The following is a 27,043-nucleotide window of genomic DNA, read 5'->3' on the forward strand; positions in this document are numbered from 1 at the left end:
AGGAGTGTGATAAGGTAATTGTAAATAATTGGGAAAATATTCTGTTTTTGTAGTAACTTTTAGGAACATATCTTTGTTCTGTAAGGCGAAGTATACTTATATATCACAACTCTTTTTTTTTTTTTTTTTAAAGATTTTATTTATTTATTTGACAGAGAGAGATCACAGTAGACAGAGAGGCAGGCAGAGAGAGAGAGGCTGAGCAGGGAGCCTGAGGCAGGACTCGACCCCAGGACCCTGAGATCATGACCTGAGCCGAAGACAGTGGCTTAACCCACTGAGCCCCCCAGGCACCCTATATCACAACTCTTAAAGGAAACTTTTAAAAATTGATAATAAGTGGATTTATTTCTAGTCTTTCAGGATTCTTTGAGAATCTCTTCATAGGAAAAAATTGTAGGTCCCTTAAGACCTTGTATAAATGTTCTCAGTATCAACAGGGATTGCTTGTCTATGTTTATATGCTGAGAAGTAATTTTTTAAAAATTTAAAAATAATTTAAAATTAAACATATATATTGTTTTAGAATCTTGTTCCTCACCATCTCCTTATTATATGTTTTTGTTGGTTTTCTTTTCTTTCTTATTTTTTTTTTTTAAAGATTTTATTTATTTATTTGACAGAGAGAAATCACAAGTAGATGAAGAGGCAGGCAGAGAGAGAGGAAGGGAGGCAGGCTCCCTGCTGAGCAGAGAGCCCGATGCGGGACTCGATCCCAGGACCCTGAGATCATGACCTGAGCCGAAGGCAGCGGCTTAACCCACTGAGCCACCCAGGCGCCCCTCTTATTTTTTTTTTAAGTACTTTTTAGCTGTCTAATGAGGGGCTATTTATTTCGTCTGTAGTCTGGCCAAAATTTCAAAATCATAAATGTGGATCTTATCTGTATTCTATTATCTGTATTATCTTATGTTTTATTTTCAGTGTTTATGTTCTGTGTCAGATCTTAGTGTAATTGCAGTTATTAGTTATAAAAATTGCCAAAGGTGATTGGCTTTTTTTTCCTATGAATTAGACTGGGTTATCTTTGGGACTGAGAATACCTGTCACTCTGATTTGTATCTCTTGGACATTTGGGTGAGAGAAAAGGGGATGGATTTAGCCCGAGAATGATATACAGTTCTTACAACTTTTTAATAATCTGTGTTAGAGAATGTGTAAATTATAGAAACACTGTTAACAGTTGTGTCAGTTACACATTTTGTGGTACTTTAATATTAACACTTTTGGATTAAAAGTATAAAAAAATGCCTTGAATGTAAATATCACTCATAGTATATTAAGGAAGGTTAAGAAAATAATTATATATTAATAGATATATCTTTATATATTAATAAATGTATTATACATTATACATTTATATATTATATAAATATATATATAAATTTTATATATTCATATATTAATAAATTATATATTAATAAAGTTTGATATATTTAAACAGTTTTTATTTATTTTTAAAACAGGGAATTGCTTTTAAATAACAATCTGTTACGGGTTTTGCCTTATGAACTTGGTCGGCTCTTCCAGCTACAAACTCTAGGTTTGAAAGGTGAGTGATTTTTTAAGAGATGACAAGATCTCAGTATTGAAGCATTTGTGAGCCTTTTAAAGCTAATTTTGGTTACAGTATGGGTCAGGTTTAGCACAATTTTGAGAATGTAAATATGCTTTCTTTTGAAATAAAGTAGGTTTTCATTATCAAATTGAGTTTCAGAATTTCAGCATGCTGCCATCATTTTAATAAACTTGTATAGGGAGGTTTATTTTTTGTATGTCATGTTTAATTTTCTAAGAAATCTGATATTAGAGGAGATATTTTAAATTTAACATTCTAGTTCTCCCCACTGCCATTTTAAAGGAATGACTCAATAGAGTAAACCCTAACCAGAATGATCCATGTCAAGTTTTGATAGAATAGATAAAATTGCATTGACATATTGGATAGGAGAGAGAAAATGATAATGGTAAAATGAACTATACCTAATAAGTTTGATTATTCTTAATAAAATGTATCAGTCCACAATATATGCTCCTTGATAATCTCATCTTAATCAGCTTGGAATGAAAGTCCTTCTTAATTCATATAAATACTGAAACTTGTCTTAGTTTCCTCTTATAGCATAGGAAGAAGAGTTTATTTTGAATTCAGAGGACTAAATACAGATGTGCTGTGTTGGTTAAACATTTTATTCTGTGCTCATGAGGAATGAACATTAACCAAAGCCGTACAAAGTAAACACTTGTACTATTTTCCTTCTTCAAAGACAGTTTGAGTCTCTGTGAACACGTTCTGTTTGCTTTGCTTATGTCGTATAATGGACTATTAAGAAAGAAGCTTCAATATGAGTAGAAAGAATCCTGACATTTTTGGTTGAAATGACAGAAATGGTATTAGACTTCTTTGTACAGTTAACCTTTTGTAAATTATATAATTATATGAATGGTCTGTCTTGTGTTCTTAGTTTCTCTCTTAAGTTTCTCCAGGTAGGACTTCATTGATATTTTCTGTTACATATGAAGTGAACCAGAGGATACGTACGTCTAAACTATTTTCTTGAGGTTGAACCCAAAGCAACTGTTGGGTCACTTCACCTTAATCTATATATGCTAAACCTTATTCTTATAAAAATAGTTGAAATAACCATCCAGCTAGAGTTGGAGTGGGAATAGGTTGATTCTTTTCTATTAAATAATATTACAGAATTGTCATTTTTTATAATCTTAGATTCATGAAGTATGAAATTTACACTATAATACTGATTGTAATAGTTTTTTTGTTTCTAAGAACAACATATTTTTCTTTTTTTTTTTTAAGATTTTATTTATTTATTTGACAGACAGAGATCACAAGTAGGCAGAGGGTCAGGCAGAGAGAGAGGAAGGGAAGCAGGCTCCCTGCTGAGCAGAGAGCCCGATGCTGGGGCTTGATCCCAGGACCCTGGGATCATGACCTGAGCCGAAGGCAGAGGCTCAACCCACTGAGCCACTCAGACTCCCCAACATATTGTTTCTTTTAACATCAATTAGAACAGCTGTTTTCCTCTTGCTATTATAGATGGAGAGCACATCAGTGACAAATGAATAATTTACTGTTGAACTCCGTGATTTACCCTTTGTACCATGTGATGTTCTGAAAAAGCAAATATTACATATCCTACTGTTTCATAACTCTATTCTGTGTTATCTCACATAAAGATAGATTCCCATAAAATTTATACTAAGCGTCAACTGAATGAATCATTCTGAATATCTATTATTTCCTCAGGCCTTCATTCTATTTTACTAGTTAAAAATCTTTATCTTCCAAGCTACTGTTTTTGTTGGTCTTCGATCCTGGTGTCGTTTTTGTCTACTGAGTCATATTTGTTAAAATCTCTTCTTAGGCTGCTAGTCTTTGAGATTAGGTACCAGCTTTGCCTTGTGAACTGTAACTTACCTTTGTGCGTGCCTGTAAGTAAATTCTTCATTAAACTATAGTTTGTTGTATGGTAAATACCTATATGGTATTTTTTTCATCTTCTTTGAGAGTCAGTTTTTTTGGTAGTGCTACTTTTCATTCTGGTGATCTGGTATAGAAAAGCGGAGGACCTTTTAGAATGAAGGAAATGCAGCTATTTCTGCCATTTTTCAAAAAATTGAGATGGTAAAAACAGGATTGGTTTTATGAAGCAATGGAACAAGTAAAATGTCCCGGATGAATGGTAACTTTATATTCTTAGGAAGGTAAAAATTGAAATAATTTCCTAATCTGTTTTAGTAGCCACATAGTGGTACTTTGTGTCTAGAAAAGGGGAGGGAGTAGGGTGAAGCATTTAAAATGACACTGTGATTTATTTAAAAGAAGCCATGCACAACCTCTGAGATGCCCTTTTGTCTTGAAACTGAAAGAAAGAACACCTATTTCCTATTTTTTTTTTTTTGTCTTCCCCTGAAGCACAGATAGGGAAATATTGATAATAAGTTTGATCATCCTGGACTAACAAGCTAATTTCTAGAGATTCAGTTTTGACATTTGAGGAGTATATGTGAAGGCTATATGCAGTATTTGAGGAGTTAGGATAAAAGGGCCAGTTTAATAACTACAGGCTTGGCCAGTCAAGTAATTTGGAAATGTGCTGTTAAGTCACTTAAAAGAAAAATCCAGAGTGTATTAATTTTATAGAAGGAGGAAGTAAAAGCAGTTATTCCACTTATGTCTTAAGGTGTAAGGCAATACTTTTTCTGACAGATAGGCCAAAGGGTTGTCCTCATGCATTAAACATTGAAGTAGCAGGTTGTAAACTATTTAGAACTTCAGCAGTTGTAAAGATTTCTAGCTTTCTTCCAAGAATTACTTATCTCCCCTAAAATAAAATGGACCATAGAGTAGAAACTTCTTTTACTTGTGAATTTTTTTTCATGAAATATAAAAGAATAACGTGTTTTTTATTTTATTTTATTTCTTTTTTAGTGTTCCGGAATTCATTGTTTATGTACCATACACAGAATTCATTGTTTATGCTCCTTGCAATACGTGTCCTCTGTAATACCCACCACCAGGCTCCCCCAAACCCCCACCCTCCTCCCCTTCAAAACCCTCAGTTTGTTTCTCAGAGTCCACAGTCTCTCATGGATCGTCTCCCCCTCCAATTTCCCCCAACTCACTTCTCCTCTCCATCTCCCTTATGTCCTCTGTGTTATTCCTTATGCTCCACAAATAAGCGAAACCATATAATTGACTCTCTCTGCTTGCATAATCTCTTCTAGTCCTGTCCACGTTGATAAAAAAGTTGGGTATTCATCCTTTCTGATGGAGGCATAATACTCAATAGTATATATGGACCACATCTTCCATATCCATTCATCCATTGAAGGGATCTTGGTTCTTTCCACAGTTTGGCAACCATGGCCATTGCTGCTGTGAACATTGGGGTACAGATGGCCCTTCTTTTCACTACATCTGTATCTTTGGGGTAAATACTCAGTAGTGCAATTGCAGGGTCATAGGGAAGCTCTATTTTTAATTTCTTAAGGAATCTCCACACTGTTTTCCAAGTGTCTGCTCCAACTTGCATTCCCACCAACAATGTAAGAGGGTTCCCCTTTCTCCACGTCCTCTCCAACACATGTTGTTTCCTGTCTTGCTAATTTTGGCCATTCCAACTGGTGTAAGGTGGTATCTCCATGTGGTTTTGATTTGAATCTCCCTGATGGCTAATTATGATGACCATTTTTTCATGTGTCTGTTAGACATTTGTGTGTCTTCTTTGGAGAATTGTCTGTTCATGTCTTCTTCCCATTTTTTGACATGATTATTTGTTTTGTCTGTGTTGAGTTTGAGGAGTTCTGTATAGATCTTGGATATCAGCCCTTTGTCTGTAGTGTCATTTGCGAATATCTTCTTGCGTTCTGTGGGTTGCCTCTTTGTTTTGTTCACTGTTTCCTTTGCTGTGCAGAAGGTTTTGATCTTGATGAAGTCCCAAAAGTTAGTTTTTGCTTTTGTTTCCTTTGCCTTTGGAAACATATCTTGAAAGAAGTTGCTGTGGCCAGTGTCAGAGGAGTTACTGCCCATGTTCTCCTCTAGGATTTTGATAGATTCCTGTCTCATGTTGAGGTCTTTTATCCATTTCGAGTTTATCTTTGTGTATGTTCTAAGAGAATGGTCAAGTTTCATTCTTCTACACATAGCTGTCCAATTTTCCCAGCACCATTTATTGAAGACACTCTCTTTGTCCACTGGATATTTTTACCTGCTTTGCGGAAGATTATTTGACCATAAAGTTGAGGGTCCGTATCTGGACTCTCTACTCTGTTCCACTGCTCTGTGTGTCTGTTTTTGTGCCAGTACCATGCTGTCTTGTTAATCACAGCTGTGTAGTAAAGCTTGAATCAGGCAACTTGATGCCCCCAGTTTTGTTGTTCTTTTTCAACATTTCCTTAGCAATTCAGGGTCTCTTCTGGTTCCATACAAATTTTAGGATTGTTGGTTCCAGATCTTTGAAAAATGCCAGTGGAGGGCGCCTGGGTGGCTCAGTGGGTTAAGCCGCTGCCTTCGGCTCAGGTCATGGTCTCAGGGTCCTGGGATCGAGTCCCGCATCGGGCTCTCTGCTCAGCAGGAAGCCTGCTTCCCTCTCTCTCTCTCTGCCTGCCTCTCCGACTACTTGTGATTTCTCTCTGTCAAATAAATAAATAAAATCTTTAAAAAAAAAAAAAAAAAAAAAAAGAAAAATGCCAGTGGAATTTTGATCGGGATGGCATTGAAAGTATAGATTGCTCTAGGCAGTATAGACATTTTAACAATGTTTATTCTTCCAGTCCGTGAGCATGGAATGGTCTTCCATCTTTTTGTGTCTTCTTCAATTTCTTTCATGGGTGTTCTGTAGTTCCTTGAGTACAGATCCTTTACCTCTTTGGTTAGGTTTATTCCCAGGCATCTTATGGTTCTTGGTGCTATAGTAAACTGAATCAATTCTCTAATTTCCCTTTCTGTATTTGCGTTGTTAGTATATAAGAAAGCAACCGATTTTTGTTCATTGATTTTGTATCCTGCCACATTACTGAATTGCTGTATGAGTTCTAGTAGTTTGGGGGTGGAGCCTTTTGGGTTTTCCATGTAAAGTATCATATCATCTTCGAAGAGCGAGAGTTTGACTTCTTCATTGCCAGTTGAGTACCTTTTATTTCTTTTGTTGTCTGATTGCTGTTGCTAGTACTTCTAGTACTATATTGAACGAGAGTGGTAAGAGTGGGCATCCTTGTCGTGTTCCTGATCTCAAAGGGAAGGAAGGCTGTCAGTTTTTCTCCATTGATGATGATATTTGCTGTGGGTTTTTCCTCGATAGATTTCATGAAGTTGAGGAATGTTCCCTCTATCCCTATACTTTGAATCATTTAAATCAGGAACGGATGCTGTATCTTGTCAAATGCTTTTTCTGCATGTTTTTGTATTCATGAAATGAAAAAGAATAACCTACATTTTAAGGAAAATAAGATCAATAACTGGATACCCATTATATATTTGCAGTAAATTTTTAAGAAATGCACTTTGAAAATCTGTCAGTTACACATTTTGTGGTACTTTAATGTTGCCAGCATTCTTGGATTAAAAGTATAGAAATATGCCTTCATATAGGAGCAAAGTACTCATTTCTGTGTTTTATAATGAGCTTCTAGGAATTGATAAGAGAACAATCCAGTAGAGCATATATAAGAGGATATACACGAGGCTTTAAAACATAAGAAGTTCATCAACTTATGCATAATAATACAATGTAATGGGACTACTCAACTTTTACTTGTTAGATTGGTAGAATTTCAAAAAGCTGTTGAATTACTATTGGTGAGATTATGGGAAATAGGTACAATCACTTCTTGTTGGTATAGATCCCCTGGATCTTAAAATTGTCCTGTGTGCCTTTTCGTGATTACATTTTTATCCCTTTGCCCAGAGGTTACTACTGTCCTGAATTTTGCATTAGTCATTCCTTTACTTTTCTTTCAATTGAACATTGATGAGCACCTAGTATGTGCCAGATGCTTGGGTTATATATGTAACTATTACCAGTGTTTTAACCTTTATGTAAATAAATGAGATCCTACTGAATTTGTTTTTCGTGACTTGTTCTCAGCTTAATGTTTTTATGATTCAGCCATATTCATGCATGCAATTGTAATTTAATTGCTGTGTTGTACTTTGATATATATTTTCATTCCACAGTAGATATGTAGATTATTTGCCCCTTTTTTGGACTAATATAATTAACGCAGCCATGAACATTCTTGTATGTATCTCTGATAGAGCTCCTAGGAGTGGAATAGTTAGGTTGTAGAGATCTGCTTTTACTTCCTGAGCTCTATTAGGCAATGCCATAATGTTTTGCCAAGTAGTTGTACTAAAGTACACTCTCAAAAGTAATAACAGTTTTCATTTTTCTGTCTTCTTCTCAACACATAGTATTGTCAACTTTTTAAAAAAGTTTTATCGGTTACTGGGTGTGAAATAGTTTCTAGTTTTCTTAAATTTGTGTTTTCTTTCTCTTTTTAAAAAATATTTATTTATTTATTTATTTGACAGAGATCACAAGTAGGCAGAGAGGCAGGCAGAGAGAGGGGGGAAGCAGGCTCCTTGCTGAGCAGAGAGCCTGATGTGGGGCTCGATCCCAGGACACTGAGATCATGATCTGAGCCGAAGGCAGAGGCTTAACCCACTGAGCCACCCAGGCACCCCAGTGTGTTTTCTTAATTGCTAATAAGCAATTTGTGTTTTCTTAATTGCTTAGAAGATTAAACACCTTTTCATATGGTTATTGGCCATGTTTCTTGTTTGAAGTTACTATTGATGTCTTTGCTCATTTTCACTTGAAGTATTTATTTATAGAAATTTTTAAGTTTTGTGTGTTTTGTATTGTAAATGTCTTCTACTCTGGTTTTCCTTTTTGTTTTCTTAGGTATCTTAATGAGTAGGTTTGATATTTTTATTGTAGTTGAATTTAAAAAGCTTTTTTTTTTTTTTTAAAGATTTATTTATTTGACAGAGAGAAATCACAAGTAGACAGAGAGGCAGCCAGAGAGAGAGAAAGAGGGAAGCAAGCTCCCTGCTGAGCAGAGAGCCTGATGCGGGACTCGATCCCAGGACCCTGAGATCATGACCTGAGCCGAAGGCAGCGGCTTAATCCACTGAGCCACCCAGGCGCCCCTAAAAAGCTTTTCTTTTATGAAGTCATAACTTGTGAAAGAAATCCTACCCTACCCCACATCAGAAACATGTTTTGCTATATTCCTAAAAGTTCTATCAAGTTTTACTCTTTGTAGTAAATTCTCTCAGGCGTTTGAAATGAAAAAAAAATTTTTTTAGTTGAGGTGTAGGTGACATATTAGTTTCAGGTATACAACATAGTAGTTTGACAGTTGTGTGTGTGTGTGTATATACACATAAAAATGCTCACCACATTAAGTTTAGTTACTGCCTGTCATTATACAACATTATTGCAGTATTATTGGCAATCTTCCCTAATCTGTACTTATCCCCATGGTTTATTCATTTTAAGATTGGAAGTTTTTTTTTTTTTTAAGATTTTATTTATTTATTTGACAGAGATTATAAGCAGGCAGAGAGAGAAGGGGAAGCAGGCTCCCTGCTGAGCATGGAGCCCTATGTGGGGCTGGATCTAATGACCCTGAGATTAGGAGCTGTGCTGAGACCAGGAGTCGGCTGCTTAACTGACTGAACCAGGAAGGCACCCCTGTGTGTGTGTGTGTGTATATTAAGAAAGCTCTAAAACCATCATGGGGCTTATGCTCAAGACTCTGAGATCAAGAGTCCCATACTCTATGGACTGAACCAGCCAGGTGCCCCTCTTTTGTTTCTTTTAGATTCCACATCTAAGTGAAATCATATGGTGTTTGTTTTTTTCTCTCTGATTTAGTTCACTTAACATAATTCCCTCTAGGCCCATTCATATTTTTGTAAATGGCAAGATTTCATTCTTTTTTACGGCTGAGTGTTACTTCATTGTATGTACATCTATACCACATCTTTATCCATTCATCTATCATTGGTTACTTGCATTGTTTCTGTATCTTAGCTGTTATAAATAATGCTGCAATTAACAGGAACGTGTATATCTTTTTTAAGGTCCATTGATTTCTTTCTTTCTTGAGTATACTTGACACACAATGTTACGTTAGTTTCAGGTATACAGCTTAGTGATTCAACAACTCTATAAGTTATATTGTGCCCACCACAAGTGTGGCTATCCTCTGTCACCAGGTAACACTATTTAAATACCACTGGCTGTATTTCCTATGATGTACTTTATATTCCGCTAACTTAATTCATTCCGTAAGTGGGAGCCTTCTCCCATTTTGTCCATTGGCAGTTATCTGGCAGGCATCACTTTGTATTTACAGGACTGATTCTGCTTTTTGTTTGTTCATTTGTTTTTGTGTTTTAGATTCTGCATATAAATCAAATCATATGGTATTTGTCTTTCTCTAACTTCTTTTGGGTAGAATAATACTCCCTAGGCCCATCCACGTTGTCTGAAATGGCAAGATCTCATTTTTAATGTCTTAGTAATCCATCGTGTGTATGTGTATGTGAGTGTATATGTATATATATGTGTGTAATATTCCATTGTGTATATATGTGTATGTACATGTGTATATATACATGTATACACACATATATATACACACTACATCTTATTTATCCATTCAGCTATGGATGGATACTTGGGTTGCTTCCATATCTTGGCTGTTGTAAATAATGTTGCAATAAACATAGGACCACATACATATTTTTGAATTAGTGTTTTCATTTTCTTCTGGTAAATACGCAAAAGTGGAATTACTAGAATTTATTGGGTTTCTATTTTTAACTTGTTGAGGAACCTCCATACTGTTTTCCATATTAGATGTACCAATTTACATTCCTACCACATTTCTCCACAGGCTTGCTAATACTGGTTATTGTCTTTTGAAACTAGCCATTCTGACTGGTGTGAAGTGATGGTTGATTGTGGTTTTGATTTGCATTTCTTTGATGATTAGTGATGTTGACTATCTTTTCAAGTGTCTCTCAGCCCTCTGTATGTCTTCTTTGGAAAAATGTCTGTTCAGGTCCTCTGCCCATTTTTAATCAGATTTTCTTTGGTGTTGATGTATATGAGTTCTATTTATATTTTGGATATTAACCCTTTATAGATATAGCATTTGCACATATCTTCTCCCCTTCATTAAGTTGCTTTTTTGTTCTGTTGATGGTTTCCTTTGCTGTGCAAAAGCTTTTTACTTCGATGTAGTCCCAGTTAATTATTTTACTTATTTTGTTTACCTTTCCTGAGGAGAGAGATTCCTAAAGGTATTAAGACCAATGTCCAAGACTTGACTGCATATGTTTTCTTTTAGGAGTTTTATGGCTTCAGGTCTTACACTGAGGTTATTAAACAATTTTGAGTTCATTTTAGTATATGGTGTGAGAAAGTAGTCCACTTTCATTCTTTTGCATTACCTATTGCATTTACCTGTTGCATTACAGTACTCTTTTGGAACTGATTTTTTAATATGATATGAGGGGTCTCATTTAGGGAGTGATGTAACCATTTTTTCTATGAATAATCAAAAGTCTCACTGAAGTCAGTTTGTCCAACCTTGGACTAATTACTACATTATCATAGTCATTATTATGGGTTTCTAGTAAGAATTGATACCTGCTTTGGAAATTGCCTTTACATTTTTCTTTCATAGTGTCTTGGCAGTCTTGGATTGCTCATGCGTAAGAAGCAGCTTGTTATGTTTAATGAAAAGTGCTCTTGGGACTTCAGAATTGAATGTGTAGATCAGTTTAGGAAAAACCGACATCTTAATATATTGAGTCTTCCTATCTGAATTTTGGCATCTTCTCCATTTATTTAGATCTTATTTAATGTCTTCAAATACAATTTTTTAACTATGGACTTTTGCTCAGGCATATGTTGGATTTGTTTCTTATACTTCTTATACTTAAACTTATACTTTTTTTTTCCTATTATAATTACTTATAAAGTTTTTATTTGCCTATTTAGCTGTTGGGATGTAGAAATACAAGAAAGAAAAAACTGATCTGTGGTAGGCTTTATTGGTTCAATTTTTATATTTCAGAAAATTTGTCTGCAATTTTTTTCGAGTTGTGTATGCAGTTAATCATTTCATGTGCTAATGGCAGTTTGGTATCAAACTCTTATTACATGTTTCTTATTTTAATGTCTGACCAGAATGTTTAGTATAGTGTTGAGTAGAAGCATTAATACTGGGTGAGCATGCTTTTATTACCAGTCTTAAAAGAAGTGCTTCTAGTATTTTTCCATATTTGCTTTATATTTTTGGTAAAACACATTTTTTTAGTTTCTAAAAGTTTTCTTCTATTTCTGTTTTGCTAATCCTTTTGTGAGTGCTGAATTTTATTAAATGCTTCATCTGTTGTGGGGTAATTTTATCATCTCATAGGTTGAGTTAATAAATTATATCTATACATTCTTTCCTATTTATTCTTTCTTTTTTTTTTTTAAGTTTATTTAAGTAATCTCTGCACCCAATGTGGGGCTTGAACTCATGACCTGGACATCAAGAGTCACATGTTCTTCTGACTGAGTCAGCCAGATGCCCCCATTTTTTCCAGTTTAAACTCACCTTGCCGTACTGAAATAAATCCAGCCTGGTGCTTCTGTATACTGGATTTATTCTGGTAATATCTGTCAAGGTCTGTGAAGGCTCTGAGATTTTACCCTGCTAATAAGCTAATAAGTTAGGCAACTATTGTTTCATAGGTAGTGGCAGAGAACAGTGCGACTTCTGGGTCGGAGACAAAAAATGTTATCACTTTAAGCCACAAGATGGGCCCAGACATATGCTATGTACATAGTGAGTTTGTGTTGTAGCTGAGTGGTTAATGGCCAGCACTCTAGCACTTTTCAAGTTAGCACCGAATACTGTAGTAAGCAGCAAAAAGCTAGTTCTGATTCCCCGGGGGTGGGGGGCAAAGAGTTACCTGTGGTTGCCTTAACCTGTTTAGTTGCCTATGTAAGTAGCTGCAGAAACTGCTCAGCATCAAACTCAAAAGCCTCAGAATCTGTCACATTCACCAAGAATGAATAGGGAAACGCAGGTCCCTGGTGGACTGCCTCTCCCAATAAAAAAACTTTTTTTAGGAATTTTAAACATTTGCTCATGAACAAGACAGACCTAAATAAACTTCTTAATTGCTTTTTCTTAAAGAATTTGTGTAAGATTGAGCTAATGTGTTCCTTAAAATTTTGGTTGAATAATTCTGTAAAACTCTCATTGCCAGTTGTTTCTTTGTGGAAGATATTTAAGTACCACCCCAATATATTTGTAGTTTTAAGAACTATTGAGGATTTCTGATTGTTAATGAGTCAGTTTTGTTGGACCATGTGTACTACTGGAATTTGTTAGATTTTTTTTTTTAAATTTGTTAGCTTTTTAATTTTTTATGTTTATTTGCGTGAGTGTTCATAATACTGTCTTGATAGTTCATAAAACTGTCTTGATACATTTTTACAGTGTTCTATTATAGCTGTATCACCCCTCTTCATTTCTAAGATTGTTTATTTGTGCTATTTTTTCTGATGTAGCCTCCCCACGGATTTGTCCGTTACGTTATTTTCATTGAGTCAATGTTATCTTTTATTTTTCAAAAACTGGTTCATTTCTGTGTTTCTTTATTCTGTTTTGTCTAGATATAAATTTCCCTTTTTTCTCTTTTTAAGTTGGATACATGGTTTCGTTTATACTTAGATTTTCTTATTTTATTTTTCTTTTATATATTATATATAATATATATAGGTATATATAATACTTTTATTATATATATTTATATTTATTTTATATAAGCATTTAAGTAAGGCTATAAGTGTGCCTATTTGGCTATTTTTGTTGTTTTTGCATCCCACAATTTTGATATGAAGTATTTTCATTTTTGTTTTGGCCTAAGTACTTTTAATACAGGTTATCATATCTTCTTTGACCCATTAGTTATTTAATATTTCCATTCATATATGATTTTAAATATATCTTTTTTTATTGTTAGCATTAAAGTTAACTGCATTATAGGCAGTTAGGGTAATCTGTATGAATCTATCCTTTGACATCTGTTGAGTCATACTTTATGACCTAGTATGTGATAAAGTATGTGATCAATTTTTGTAAATGTTTTTGCATCTGCAAGAATATTGTTTTTCTAATTGTTGGGCATAGATTGGTATATTTGTCAATTAGATCAGATTTGTTGCTCAGGTTTTATATATCTCTACAAATTTTTGACTCTGCTTTCTTAGTAATTAAGGTGATTAATGCTAAAATATCCACTAAAATTGTGGATGTGCTAATTTCCCTATGTAGTTTACTAAGCTTTTGCTTTATACCCTTTGAGATTATTTTATTAGGTATACCACGTACACCTATATATTGCAGTATATTTGCTGTATTGTATATATTGCTATACCTTCTGGCAAATAGAATCTGATATTACGTAGTGATCCTCTTCCTCTCTTGTTAAGTATTTTCATCTATGGTCTATGTTGTCTAATATTACAGCTGTGCAAGTTTTCTTTTGGTTAATGTTTGGCTGATATATATTTTATCATCTGTTTACTTTCAAACTTTATGTGTACTCATGCTTAGGTGTATTTCTTACAAATAGTATATAGCTGGACTTTGCTTTTTTTTTTTTTTTTTAAAGATTTATTTATTTGAGAGAGAGTGTGTGTGCAAGCAGGGGGAGGGGCGGAGGGAGAGGGAGACAAGCAGACTCTGTGCTGAGCCGGGGGAGCCCAGGCTAGGACTTGATCCCAGGACCCTGAGATCATGAACTGAGCCAAAATCAAGGGTCCGGTGTTTAATCAAGTGAGCCCTCCAGACACTCCTGGACTTTTTTTTAATTCTTTCTGACTTTATTTTGTTTTTAATGTGGGTTCAGATATTTTTGAATTACACTATTCTCCCTTTTGATACCACTCTTTGTGGTTATGTAGCAAGAGATCTTCAACTTTGTGATTATTTTTCACATTTGCTCTTATACCTTTAGATACTTTACATTTCCATATAAATTGTAGAGTCAGCTTATTATTTCTGCAAAATATCCTGCTAAAATTTTGGGGGGATTGTGATGAACATGTAGATCAGTCTGAGGAGATTCAATATCTTAATTTTAGGATTTAAGATTGTGTTTTCCAATCTGCTAATACAGTATATCTCTTCATTTATGCAAGTCTTCTTTATTTCTTTAATGCTTTTTAGATTTCAGCATGCAGATCTTATAAATATTTTGCTATATTATACTTACTTGATATTTTTGATGCAGTTGTAAATGATAGTGGTTTTTGAATTTCTACTTATTCATTGATACTATAGAACTAAGATACAGTTGTTTTTTAAATACATTGACCTGGTCTCTTGCAACATCTGTAAACTTTTACAATCTTTTAATCTGTGAATAGAGACTGTTTCATTTCTTCCTTTCTGATACATATTGTTTTAATTTGTTGCCTTATCACATTGGCAGTAGTATTAGGAGAGTATTAAATACATGTGATGACAGTGCACATCCTTGCCTTGTTCTCAATTTTATGCAAAAACAGTCTCTCACCATTAATTATATCAGTAGACAAGTTTGTTGGTAGATGCTTTTTCAGGTTAAATAAATTTCCTTCTAGTTCACTTTTGCTTGAAGATTTTTGTCATTGATGCAAGTCGAATATGATCCAATACTTTGTGTGTGACTAAGAGGTGTTCTTGCAATTTTTTTTCCTTATTGTGTTTATGTGTTGAATTACTTAAATGATTTTCAGATGTTGAGCCAGCCTCTATTCCCATTTCAAAACTGACTTGGTCATTATGTATTCTCATTCTAATATATTGAAATGTATTATGTAAATATATACCAAATATATATACTAGTATATATCTAAGTATATTTATTCGTATGTATCTAAATATATACTATTTTGTTGAGAAGGTATACATTAGTGATCATAAGACATTGTATAGTGTTTTTCTTAAAATGTCCTTGATCTGATTTCAGGATACTGGTGATTTCATAAAATGAGTTGGAAAGTGTAACTTAACACTTCTTTTTTCTAGAAGAGCTTGCATAACAATTGTATTACTGCTTCCTTAAATGATTGGTAGAATTTTTCAGTAAAACCATATGTGCCTGGAATTTTTTTGTTGAAAGGTTTTTAACTACTAATTCAATTTCTTTCACTGATAAAGAACATTGAGATTATCCCTTTCTTAGTATAACCACTCCCCTCTTTTCTGTTTGCATGGCATACCTTCTATTCTTTACTTTCAATTTATTTGTGTCTTTGAATCTACAGTGTATCTTTTGTGGAGAGCGTAAAATTAATTGTTTTATTCATTTTGCTAATCTATGCATTTTAATCAGAGTTTAATCCACTTATACTTAATGTATTTGCTGATAAGGTAGGATTTTCATCACATTTTGCTATTTCTGTATCTTAGTTCCTTCTCATTCCTCTGTTTCTCAATTAATGCCTTCTTTTTTTGTGTTAAATGAATATTTTCTAGTGTGCCAATTTTATTCCTTGTTTCTTTTGCTGTATTATTTTGACCTGTTTTCTTAGTGATTACCCTGGGGAATTATAATTAACATCTTATTTATAGTAGTCTTAATTTGGATTAATATCAACTTAATTTAAGTAATGTTAAAAAAAGTTTTGCATATATATATAACTCCATTCAGCTTCTCATTTATGCTGTTACTGTCATAAGTATCATCTTTGTATATTGTGGCCATCAACATAGATTTATCATTATTGCTATATGTAGTTGTCTCTTAGATTGAAAAGTGGTAAAACCACTAATTATATTTATACTGTCATCATAGATACCTATGTAGTTATCTTTATTGGTACTCTTTATTTTTATCATACAGATTCAAATTACCATCCAGGAATCCTTTTAATATTTTCTGTAGGACTGATGTAGTCACAAATTCATTCAGTTTTTGTTTATCTGGGAAAAGTGTTAATTTTTCCCTCATCTAAGAAGGATATTTTTGTTAGATATAGAATTCTTAGTTGGCAATTTTTTTCTTTCAGCACTTTGAATATATCATTCTCTTACCTTTTGGCCTCCATAGTTTTTTTTTTTTTTTTTTAAGATTTATTTTTAAGTAATCTCTACACACACCAGGGGGCTTGAACCTATGACCCCAAGATCAAGAGCTACATATTCTACTGACTGAGCCACTGAAATCTGTCCATTTTACTGTTCAGATTCTGACTTGTGCACAGCCTCAAGATCAGGAAGAGGTGAGAGCTTAGATTGTTTTTAGGTCTTTCCTAAGCATATGCAAAGCTGCCCACATTTATGGTTTTCTAGATAACCTGGAATATGTCAGAACTTTACAAAGCCCTTATTGACATCTTACTCCAAAGCATTTCCTTTTAAGCATTTAGGTTAGTCTTTTGTCTGCCTTACCTGTTTCACTGACCTCAGGCAGCCATAAGTTAGATCATTTACCAGTAATGATTTCTACAAATGTATGTGCCTTTACACCCTCTCCCCCTTCAGGTGGAAGACTTTTAGGACTTGCAGGAGTTAAGGAACTACCAGCACACAAGTCAGATAATGGCTAGTCTTGAGAATGAGGTTTTGAAAGGCTCTAGTTCAGTCTTGGTTACTTCACTGGTTTCCAGGCTGCCTTGGCAGTGAGGGCCCAGAAGAACTCAAACTCCACAAATTACTTTACCCATATTCTGCCATTTTGCTCTTATGAAGGGGCAGATTTTTGGAGGTCCTTACTCTGACATTTTTGGCTGAGTTTTCTATTTTGTTTTGAGTGATGTGTGATATTTTCTTTAAAGGCATTTGGTCATTTTTTTCTAAGTTGTTGAACTTAAGAACAAAGTTTCCTTAGTATTCCCTGTCCTAATGCCTCAAGGAGTATTACTTATTTAATTCTTTATGAGTTGTGTCTTTTTTTTCTTGATCAAGCATAGGTTTATCAATTTCCTTTGTCTCTTTTTCAGACTACCATATTTAGGCTCAGTAGTAGTCTCTTGTTTTTCGTTGTAAATTTTATTGATTTCTGCTCTTTATTTTTCTTTCTGGTTTCTTTGGGGTTTATTTGCTTTTCTTTTTTAGATTTTTTTTTCTTTTTAAGATTTTATTTATTTATTTGACAGAGAGACACAGTGAGAGAGGGAACACAAGCAGGGGAAGTGGGAGAGAGAGAAACAGGCTCCCCATGGAGCAGCGAGCCTGAATGGGGGCTTGGTCCCAGGACCTTGAGATCATGACCTGAACTGAAGGCAGGTGCTTAATGACTGAGCCCTCAAGTACCCCCCCCCCATTTTTTTCATTTTTTAAAAATTTATTTTCAGCGTTAACAGTATTCATTGTTTTTGTACCACACCCAGTGCTCCATGCAATCCATGCCCTCTCTAATACCCACCACCTGGTCCCCCCCCCCTGCCCCTTTAAAACCCTCAGATTGTTTTTCAGAGTCTCTCATGGTTCACCTCCCCTTCCAATTTCCCTCAACTCCCTTCTCCTCTCTAACTCCCCTTGTCCTCCATGGAACTCCACACTGTTTTCCAAAGTGGCTGCACCAACTTGCATTCCCACCAACTGTGTAAGAGGGTTCACCTTTCTCCACATCCTCTCCAACACACGTTGTTTACTGTCTTGTTAATTTTGGCCATTCTAACTGATGTAAGGTGGTATCTCAGTGTGGTTTTGATTTGAGTCTCTCTGATGCCTGGTGATGATGAACATTTTTTTCATATGTCTGTTAGCCATTTGTATGTCTTCTTTGGAGAAGTGTTTGTTCATGTCTTCTCTCCATTTTTTGACATGATTATCTGTTTTTTATGTGCTGAGTTTGAGGAGTTCTTTATAGATCTTGGCCATCAGCCCTTTGTCAAATACCCCTTTTTAAGATTCTTAATATGTAAGTTAAGTCCTTAATTTTAGATATTTTTTCCAATATAAGAATTTAATGTTATAAATTTCTGTCTAGATACTGACTTAGGTTCATCTTACAATTTGGTAATGTATTTTCATTTTAATTGAAACTTTTTGTGATTTTTATCTTTGAGCCATGGAAGTGTGATGTTTAATTTCTAAGTACTTGGAGATTTTCTAGTTCTGTTGTTGATTTATAGTTTTTTAATGGTCAATATGCTCTTACTTCATTTCTTTAAAACATGTTACAGTTTGTTTTCTGGACCAGAATATGGTCTGTCTTGGTGGCTGTTCGTGTACACTTGAAAAAATTGTGTATTTTCCTCAGTATTACATAAATATCATGTCAAGCTGCTTGATGTGTTTTTCTGATCTCCATCTTTACTGACTTTGTTTACTACTTCTTTTGTTGATAACTAGTGGAGGAGTGTTGAAGTCTGGAACACCGTTTTGCAGCCTTTGAAAATACTATTGCTCTGTATTCCAGCTTCCATTCTTGCTAATGAATTTTACTGCCCTTACCATGTTTTTTGTTTTGTTTTTGTTTTAAGTAATTAGTTATTTTCCCTAATAGGTTTTAAAGGTTTCTGCTTGCAATTGGCATTCTCTAGTTTGCAGTACAAAGTAAAATGAAATCCTTTCATATACTTCTTTGTATACATTGTGCTTCTTCCGTCAGTTTAGTCATTTAAAAAAAAATTATGTTTTGAAAGTTTGCTGCCTTTTTCTTTTAAAATAATGCATCTTCTCACTTCTTTCCAAACTCTCTTTCTGGCTAGGACTTAGACTAGCCATTGTTTATTGTTTGCTGCTGTTGTATGTCAGAATCTAAAATTTCCTTCAGTTTTCTTGTTTTTTCTCCTTTGTTGCCTTTGGGTTTTCCTAGAGACTCTGAGGCTCATAGTTCTATTTACCGTAATTATCTTACTACACAGGAGCAACACTCAAGCGGTTTTAAGATGTGGAAAGAGAGGAAGAGTCCTGTAGTTTTATGATTAGGTCTCAGTGTTTTAATGGGCATTTGAGGTAGATCTGTTCCTTCCTACTCTCTCTGCCCCAAATCGGTTAGAGGGGGCTGGAGTGTCGGGTATTTACTTGAGATTAAAAGGTAAAAACTGACCTCATTATATTCTGCTAAAATACTTTTCCTTGCATGCAGGACTTGTTAATGGGAGCATTACTGCCCTCAGAAACACAAGGGGAATTTTTTTCCCCCAGTTTTTATATTAAAAACCTAGTGGGGTCTTGGAAGTAAAACTCAGGGACCTATTGGAGGCTCCTAAGATTGGGTACCTTTGATTTTTTTTTTTTTTAAAACTCTCAAGCTAATTTTCTCCATGCCTCCAGCAATTTGTTCATTATGACTTAAAATGTGTCCACTAATCCTAGCTCTATTCCTGGGCTCCTGTATCTAGACTTTTGCTTCCGTTCGGCTGTGATTCCCTGTATCTGCTTGTTTGTGTTCATGGCAGCAGTTTGCCTTATGACTTCAATTGTGCAGACAGGAGTGACTAACTTCCAAGTTCTTTATATATTGAGCCAGAAACCCAACTCCTGTTCTTTATTTCTAGAGCTCTAATTTAATATATGTTAAGATTTCTTATCTTAACATATCTATTACTGTCTCCTGCTTTATATCTTTCTGACTCTTTGTGATGCATATTCGGTAGTTTTTTTGAATGTATTTTTTTCTGTTGACTAATTTTATTTTTAGTTGTGTCTGATGTACTGCCTAACTGGTTGATCATAGTTTTTTTTCCCGCCTAGTACTTTGAGTTATAATTATATGTAGTAAAATATCCCAGTATTTTAGTATGCACTGTGTCTAATTTTGATAAAAGTATACACATGTGTTACCACTGCCTACCTTAAGATAAGGGCATTTTTGTCACACCAGGTAATTTCATTTTTCTCTTTCATTTCATTTCTCTCATTCATTGTCATTTGGAAACTGCCAACCAGATTTTCACCACAGTTGGAGCATTTTATACTTGTACTAGCAATATGAGAGTTCCAAGTACCCTACATTTTTCTTTTACTTTTTTGGTCAATATTTTTAAATTTTAGTTGTTCTGCTGAGTGTGTGTTGAAGATTTTGTTAGCTTCAGTAGTTAAAACCTTTGTTTCTGGAAGTTCCATGGTTTTTGTCTTTTCAGATCTTTTTGCAAGACTGTTGTTGCATGCCTGTCTGAACAAATTCCTCTTTTATTTCTGAAGGGAATATATAAACTTGACATAAGCTTTTTTTTTTTAATATTTGATACATCTGACTGTTAGTACTCAGATATTCCTGATCTGCTAGTACTCAGATATTCCTGATCACCATCATGAAAAAATTCTTATTTTCCTCTCATATTTTACCAACTCATGTTTGTACAAGGTTTTCCTTTAACTTGAAATGTCTTCCTTTCTCCATGTAATATAAATATTCTAACTAGGAAGAAAAAAAGGAGACTTTTTTTTTTTAAATGATAGCATTCATTCTTTCTCATATAGGACTGTTTGTCTTTCAGTTAGAATATTGCCTTCAGAGATAAAGTAGAACTTATAAAGGTTAATTCAGGGTGCTGAATTGTGATATTACTTCAGAATTGACTAAGATTAATATATATGTTTATAAATGTGATTTTGGCAAACATAAATTGTAGGTATATAGTATAAACAGTGAAATCAGGAAAGAACATTTTTGAAATTTTATGACTATCTTAAAGTATTTCTTTAGATTCACATTATTTCTTTAAATTTATGTAACAGATTAAATTCTTTAAAATTCACTTTACAAAATTAGTATTTTATTGTGTACATCTGTCTGTCTTACAGATTTTATTTTTGTATTCTGCTTTAGGCAATCCTTTATCACAGGATATTCTCAATTTATACCAGGACCCAGATGGAACCCGAAAGCTACTGAACTTCATGCTTGACAATCTTGCAGGTAACTCTTAATGATCTGTCAGTGAACTCTACATGTATTACTGCGAATAATATGACAGATGCTCTTTGACCTTTTTTTTTTTTAATAGCTTCTCAGTTTTAGATTTTCTTCTGTTACTGTATCCCATGGTAGTGGGACATTCTTTTCATATACTGAGTGGTTTGTATTTACCAAGCAATATATTAGGAGCTTTAGTTAAATTATCTCATTTAATTTTTCTAAGAATCTAAGAGGTCCAAATTTTTACTGGTATTGTACACATGCAAGTTCTGAGATTCAGTGAATAAATTAATTTTCCCAAATTAACAACAGCTGGTTAATGCCAGCACTGTGAACCCAAGATTCTCTTGCTCTTAATCACAAATATATAGTTATTAATTATTTGAATTTGATGGATATTACGTGGATCACATACACTGTACACACTTTTTGTGCATGAAATTACAGTTTGATTGACTATACAGTTGTAGAGATTTGTGAGCAGGATTTTGATTAAGAACACCAGATCTGTCTGACTAAAATAGTTGTATTCCAAATGGAAATTTTTCTGTAAGAAATCCTTTAAGTATTGACACGATTTTTTTTTTTTTGCTTAAGTATTCAGAATATGAGTAAAAGATTGTAGATGCTTAAATTCAGATCTTTTTCTTAGAATAATGTCTTTCTAAAATACAGAATCCTGAAACCGAGCTAGAGAAATCTAGATTCTAGCATGAGGCCGTCATCACAGGATGCTGTCTATCCCCCCCCTTTTTTAAAGAAAAGTGTGAAATCTAATCTTTATTTACGGAACATATACTCTTTAATTCTCTCTCCATCATAGAAGACACCTACATACAATTTTTTTTAAAAGTAACATTTACAATAATGTAAAACCAAATTAATATCATCTAACATTTTTTGGCTATAAAGACTAAAATTTGGTGGGAGAGAGATAATAAACTTAAGAGAAGTCTTTTCAATAACAAATTAAGAATATATGGCTAAAAGTTTAATTTAGCTATGTATGTGTACACTATTTCCTTTCTGCTTTAAAAATACATATCTCCATTCTCTAAATAGATGTAGCCACTTGATGCATTGATATGGGTGTATGTGTGTGTAATTTTTAAGGAGTTCTTCATTGCTTTAGATACAAGTCATTTGTTGGTGTATATATTGCTGGTAGCTTCCCCCATGCTGCTGTTTGCCTTTCCTCTTTCTTAATTTGTCTTTTGATGAACAGAAAACATTTTAAAGAATTGAATTTATTGATCTTTTCTATTATGGCATTGCTTTTGTGTGCTATTTAAGAATTTTTCCCTACCTCAAGCTCAAGGATGTATTTTCCTATATCTAAAAATTCTATCTTTCACTTGTAATATTTAAAGCTAGTATCTTCCTAGAATTGAAATTTGTATAGCACAGGAGTCAATTTTCATAACTTTTCCATAATACAGATTAAATTGACCTCAAGTCACTTACTGAAAAGACTGTCCTTTCATTACTGCTTTTTATTGCCATCTTCGTCATAAATTGTCATTGTATATATGAGTTTATTTCTGATGTTTTGTATCCTCTGTTCATTTCTAGTAGTCTTTAAGACAGTATAACAATGTCATTAATTACGGTATTTTTATAAAATGTCTTAAGACCATAGAGTAGGTCTTCCCTCTTGACTTGATTCTGAAGTCTAAGCTAGTTTTAGGCCTGTGCTTCCTTTACCTTGTATTTTCATTAAAATTGTTGGAATTGGCTTTTCAAATTTCTCCCCTCCCTAAAAGATAGGGATTTAGGTTGAGAATATATTGAATCTATAGATTGCTTTGGAAAGAATTGACATGTTTACAACACTGGATCTTTTGAACTAACAGTGTTGAATATTCTTTGATTTATTGTGCTTTCTCTAATCTCTCCCACTATTGAGTTTTAGGTTTCTGTGTAGTGGTCTTCACTTTTTTTTTTATTACATTTTTTCTAGGTGTTGACTTTTTATTTTATTTTATTTTTCTCTCTATAGTACGTACACTCCCCAATGTCCATCACCCAGCCTAGGTATTGACTTTCTGATGGCCTCATAAACTGTCTTTTCAGAAATGAATCTTAATAAGGTTATTATTGCTTATTTATGGAACATAGTTGGGTTTTATATATTTATTGGTGTTCATATACTTTGCTGAACACTTGTAAATGCTTTTGGTAAATACATATACAGCCACTTTGCTAACCTCTTTTTAATCCTAATGTATTTTTATTTGTTTCTACAATTGTATAATTTGTGAATAATGACACTTTTATTAATCTCTCATTCTTTATATCTTTTATTTCTTTTTCTTGTATTTTTGTACTTGCTAAGATCACCAGTAGATGATAACCAAAAGTAGTGATAATTTGTCTAATTTCAAAATTTATAGCTTTTATTAATTACAATTTAATGTGAACTTCACCATTATATAAGTTAAGGAAGCTTATCAGATTAATACATTTTCTTCTGTTCCTAGTTTGTTAGTTTCTAATTTTTTAATATGAACAAATGTTTAATTTTTCACATGCTCTTTCTCTGTTAAGATAAAGATATATTTTCTGTTCTTTATCTGTTACTTTGGTAAATGTACTGGTTATTTTCATGTTATACCACCTTTCTATTCTTAAAATAAATTAAAATAGGTTGTAATATAGTTTTTTATATATCCCTTTATGCAGTTTGCTAATATTTTACTTAGGATTTTTCACATGTGAGTTTGAGTGAGAGTGGCTGATATTTTCCTTTTTTCACTATCCTTGTCATGTTTTAATAAAAAGACTATACTGGCATCATAAAATTTATTTTCTGTTATTTGAAAGAGTATTTGAGATTTTTTTTTTTTTAACATTTTATTCATTTATCTGACATAGAGCATGTGTGTGCATGCATGTGTGGATCCGAAGTGGGGAGGGCCAGAGAGAGAGGGGGAGGAGCAGGCTCCCCACTGAGCAGGGAACCAGATGCAGGACCCAATCTTAGTACCCTGGGCTGAGCTGAAGGCAGATGCTTAACTGACTGAGCCACCCAGGTGCCCCAAGGTGTTCTTACTTCTTACACGTCTTATAGAATACATCTGAGTCTGGGGTTTCTTTGAAGGAAATTCTCAATTACTGATTAAATTTCTTTAATAACTGTAGTACTGTTCTGATTCTTGATTTCTCTATCAGTTTCTGAAAGTTGTGTTTTTTTGTAATTTGCCCATTTTATCTAAATCTTCACATTTATTGACGTAAAGTTGTTCAGAATATCTTTTAATGTTTATTTGATATATAGTGATGTCTCTTTCCATTCCAGATATTAGTTATTTATGTTGCCCTTCATGCATAGTCTTGCCCAGGTATTTATTGATATTTTCTTTGGAAAAAAGAACCAATTTTTAACTTTATTGGTGTGCTCTTATTTTTAATATCAGTGATTTTTAATTTTTATTCCTTTGCCTTTCTTTGGGTTTTCTTTGCTGTTCTTTTTCTAACTTCTTAACGTCTAAATCATTAACTTTTAGACTTTCTTTTTTTCCTCAAAGTATTTACTTATAAATCTCCTTTTAAATATGGCTTTTAGCTGCATCCTTCAAGTTTTAATTTGTATTATTTTCATTATCATCCAGTTTGTATTTATCTATCTATCTATCTATCTATCTACCTATATTTTAAGATTTTATTTGAGAGAGTGAGAGCAGGGAGAGCATGAGCAGGGGGAGAGGTAGATGGAGAGGAAGAGGTGACTTCCCTGCCTAGCAGGGAGCCCAGTGCAGGACTCCATCTCAGGACCCCGGGATCATGACCTGAACCGAAGACAGACACTTAACCGACTGAGCTGCCCAGGCACACCCAGTTTATATTTTCTAATAACTCTCATCATTTCTTTTTAGATGAATCACTTAGAAGTATCTTTATTTCTAGGGGAAATGTTTTCTTTGTCATTGATTCCTAGCTTAATTTCATTGTGGTCAGAGAGTACTCGAATTGATCAAAATTTTAAAAATGTGTTATTTATTAGCCAGCATATGCTTAATTTTTCTAAATGTTAAGATACACTGAAATAGAATATGCATTTTGTAGTTATTTGGTATTCTGTAAATATTAGTTTAAGTTTGTTCATTGTTTGAATAAGACATATATACTCGGTACTTTGTTTTTATTTATTATTTGTAGACCTGTGTTAAAATTTCCCCCTTTGTAGATTTGTTTATTTCTTATAGCTCTTGCAGGGATCAAAAGGATTGATTGTTTTATCATTATGTAATCACCTTCTTTGCTCCTACTATTTCTTTTTAATTATATATAATGAGGGTATATTTTCATGTGTTTCATTTTTCTGGTTATTTGAAGTGTTTTATCAGCTCCTGATGCTATTCTTATTACTTTAATATTAGTATGGCTAATGAAAATATGTAGCTATGCAAGTTCTTTCTGGTTAGAATTTGCACTGTATACTTTTTTCTGTTCTTTTATGTTTAAGCTTTCTGTTTCCTTATATCCTAGTAATTCCTTCTGTCTGTTTTATTTTGTTCTTTTTCTTACTTGAAGGAAAAACAGTTTGATTTGAAATTCTTCCTTTTTATAAATGCAAGCATGTAGCATTATAGTTCTTCCTCTCAGAACTACTTTAGCTGTACCCCACAAATTTGGATATGTTGTATTTTCATTCTGTTTGATGTATTTTTAAAAATTTCCTTGGAGACATCCTCTTTCACTCATGGATTATTTAGAAACATGTTGCTCATGAGCAAACATGTTGCTCAAACATGTTTCACTCATGGATTATTTAGAAACATGTTGTTTCTTGTTATTTCTGTTATACTTGTCTGATTCCAGTTGGAAAACACAGTCTGCATTATTTTAGTTCTTTTAAATTTTCTGGGGTCTGTTTTATTGTTGGTGAATGGTTCTATAAATGTAAATTAAATTAGATCATGTTAGTTGGGGGTGCTATTCTATTCGTCTTTATCTTTTCTAATTTTTTATCTAGTGCTATTATAAATACTGACATTATAGTGTAGAAATTCTCAACTGTAATTATAGATTTGTCTGTTTTTCTTTTCAGCCATGTCAGGTTTTGCATCGTGTTTTTTGAAGGTGTATTATTTGGTGTATACATATTTAGAATTACTACATTCTAATGTGATGGTTTGAAACTTATTATTATGTAATGATCTTCTTTGTTTCTAGTATTTTCCTTGCTCTTTAAAGTCTGCTTTAGCTGCTGTTGATATAACCACAATGCTTTTTTGTTGTTGTTGATTAATACTGGCACGGTCTTTTTCCATCCTCCTTCAACTCTACTGCGTCGTTGTATTTGACATGAGTTTCTTATAGACAATATACAGTTATGCCATGCATCTCGTTTTTATATCTGTCCTGCCAGGATTCTGCTCTTTTAATTTGTATACTTAGATAATTTAATTTAAAGTAATTATTGATTGTAGAACTTAAGTCTTCCATTTTTTTTAGTTGTTTTCTGTTTGTTTCCTCTGTTTCTCCTTACTTTATCTTGTCTTGGTTTCCTGGGGGTTACCTAAACATTTTGAATTCTACATTGTTTTATTTATGCTATTTTTGAAACTTAAAGAGTTCTGATTTGAACTCTTCTTTTCTTAGTGTTGCTCTAAATATCAGAATATACATATTTAG

The 27,043-nt window shown here is 33.5% G+C and overlaps 1 protein-coding gene across 8 annotated transcripts in view; it reads left to right on the forward strand.

Annotated features, from left to right (window-relative positions):
- Positions 1-27,043, forward strand: part of CNOT6L (CCR4-NOT transcription complex subunit 6 like) — a 114,981-nt gene that overhangs the window by 44,772 nt on the left and 43,166 nt on the right. For 7 of the 8 annotated variants that reach the window (XM_082726550.1, XM_082726548.1, XM_082726549.1 and 4 more), the window contains 2 exons: positions 1,467-1,552; positions 21,317-21,406. In XM_082726550.1, coding sequence (XP_082582676.1) covers positions 1,467-1,552; positions 21,317-21,406 — 176 coding nt within the window. The remainder of the gene's footprint in view (positions 1-1,466; positions 1,553-21,316; positions 21,407-27,043) is intronic. The other variant, XM_082726554.1, reaches the window with a different exon arrangement.

The sequence above is a fragment of the Mustela nivalis genome (assembly GCF_964662115.1).
Source record: "Mustela nivalis genome assembly, chromosome: 4".
In the NCBI taxonomy this organism is placed as follows: domain Eukaryota; kingdom Metazoa; phylum Chordata; class Mammalia; order Carnivora; family Mustelidae; genus Mustela; species Mustela nivalis.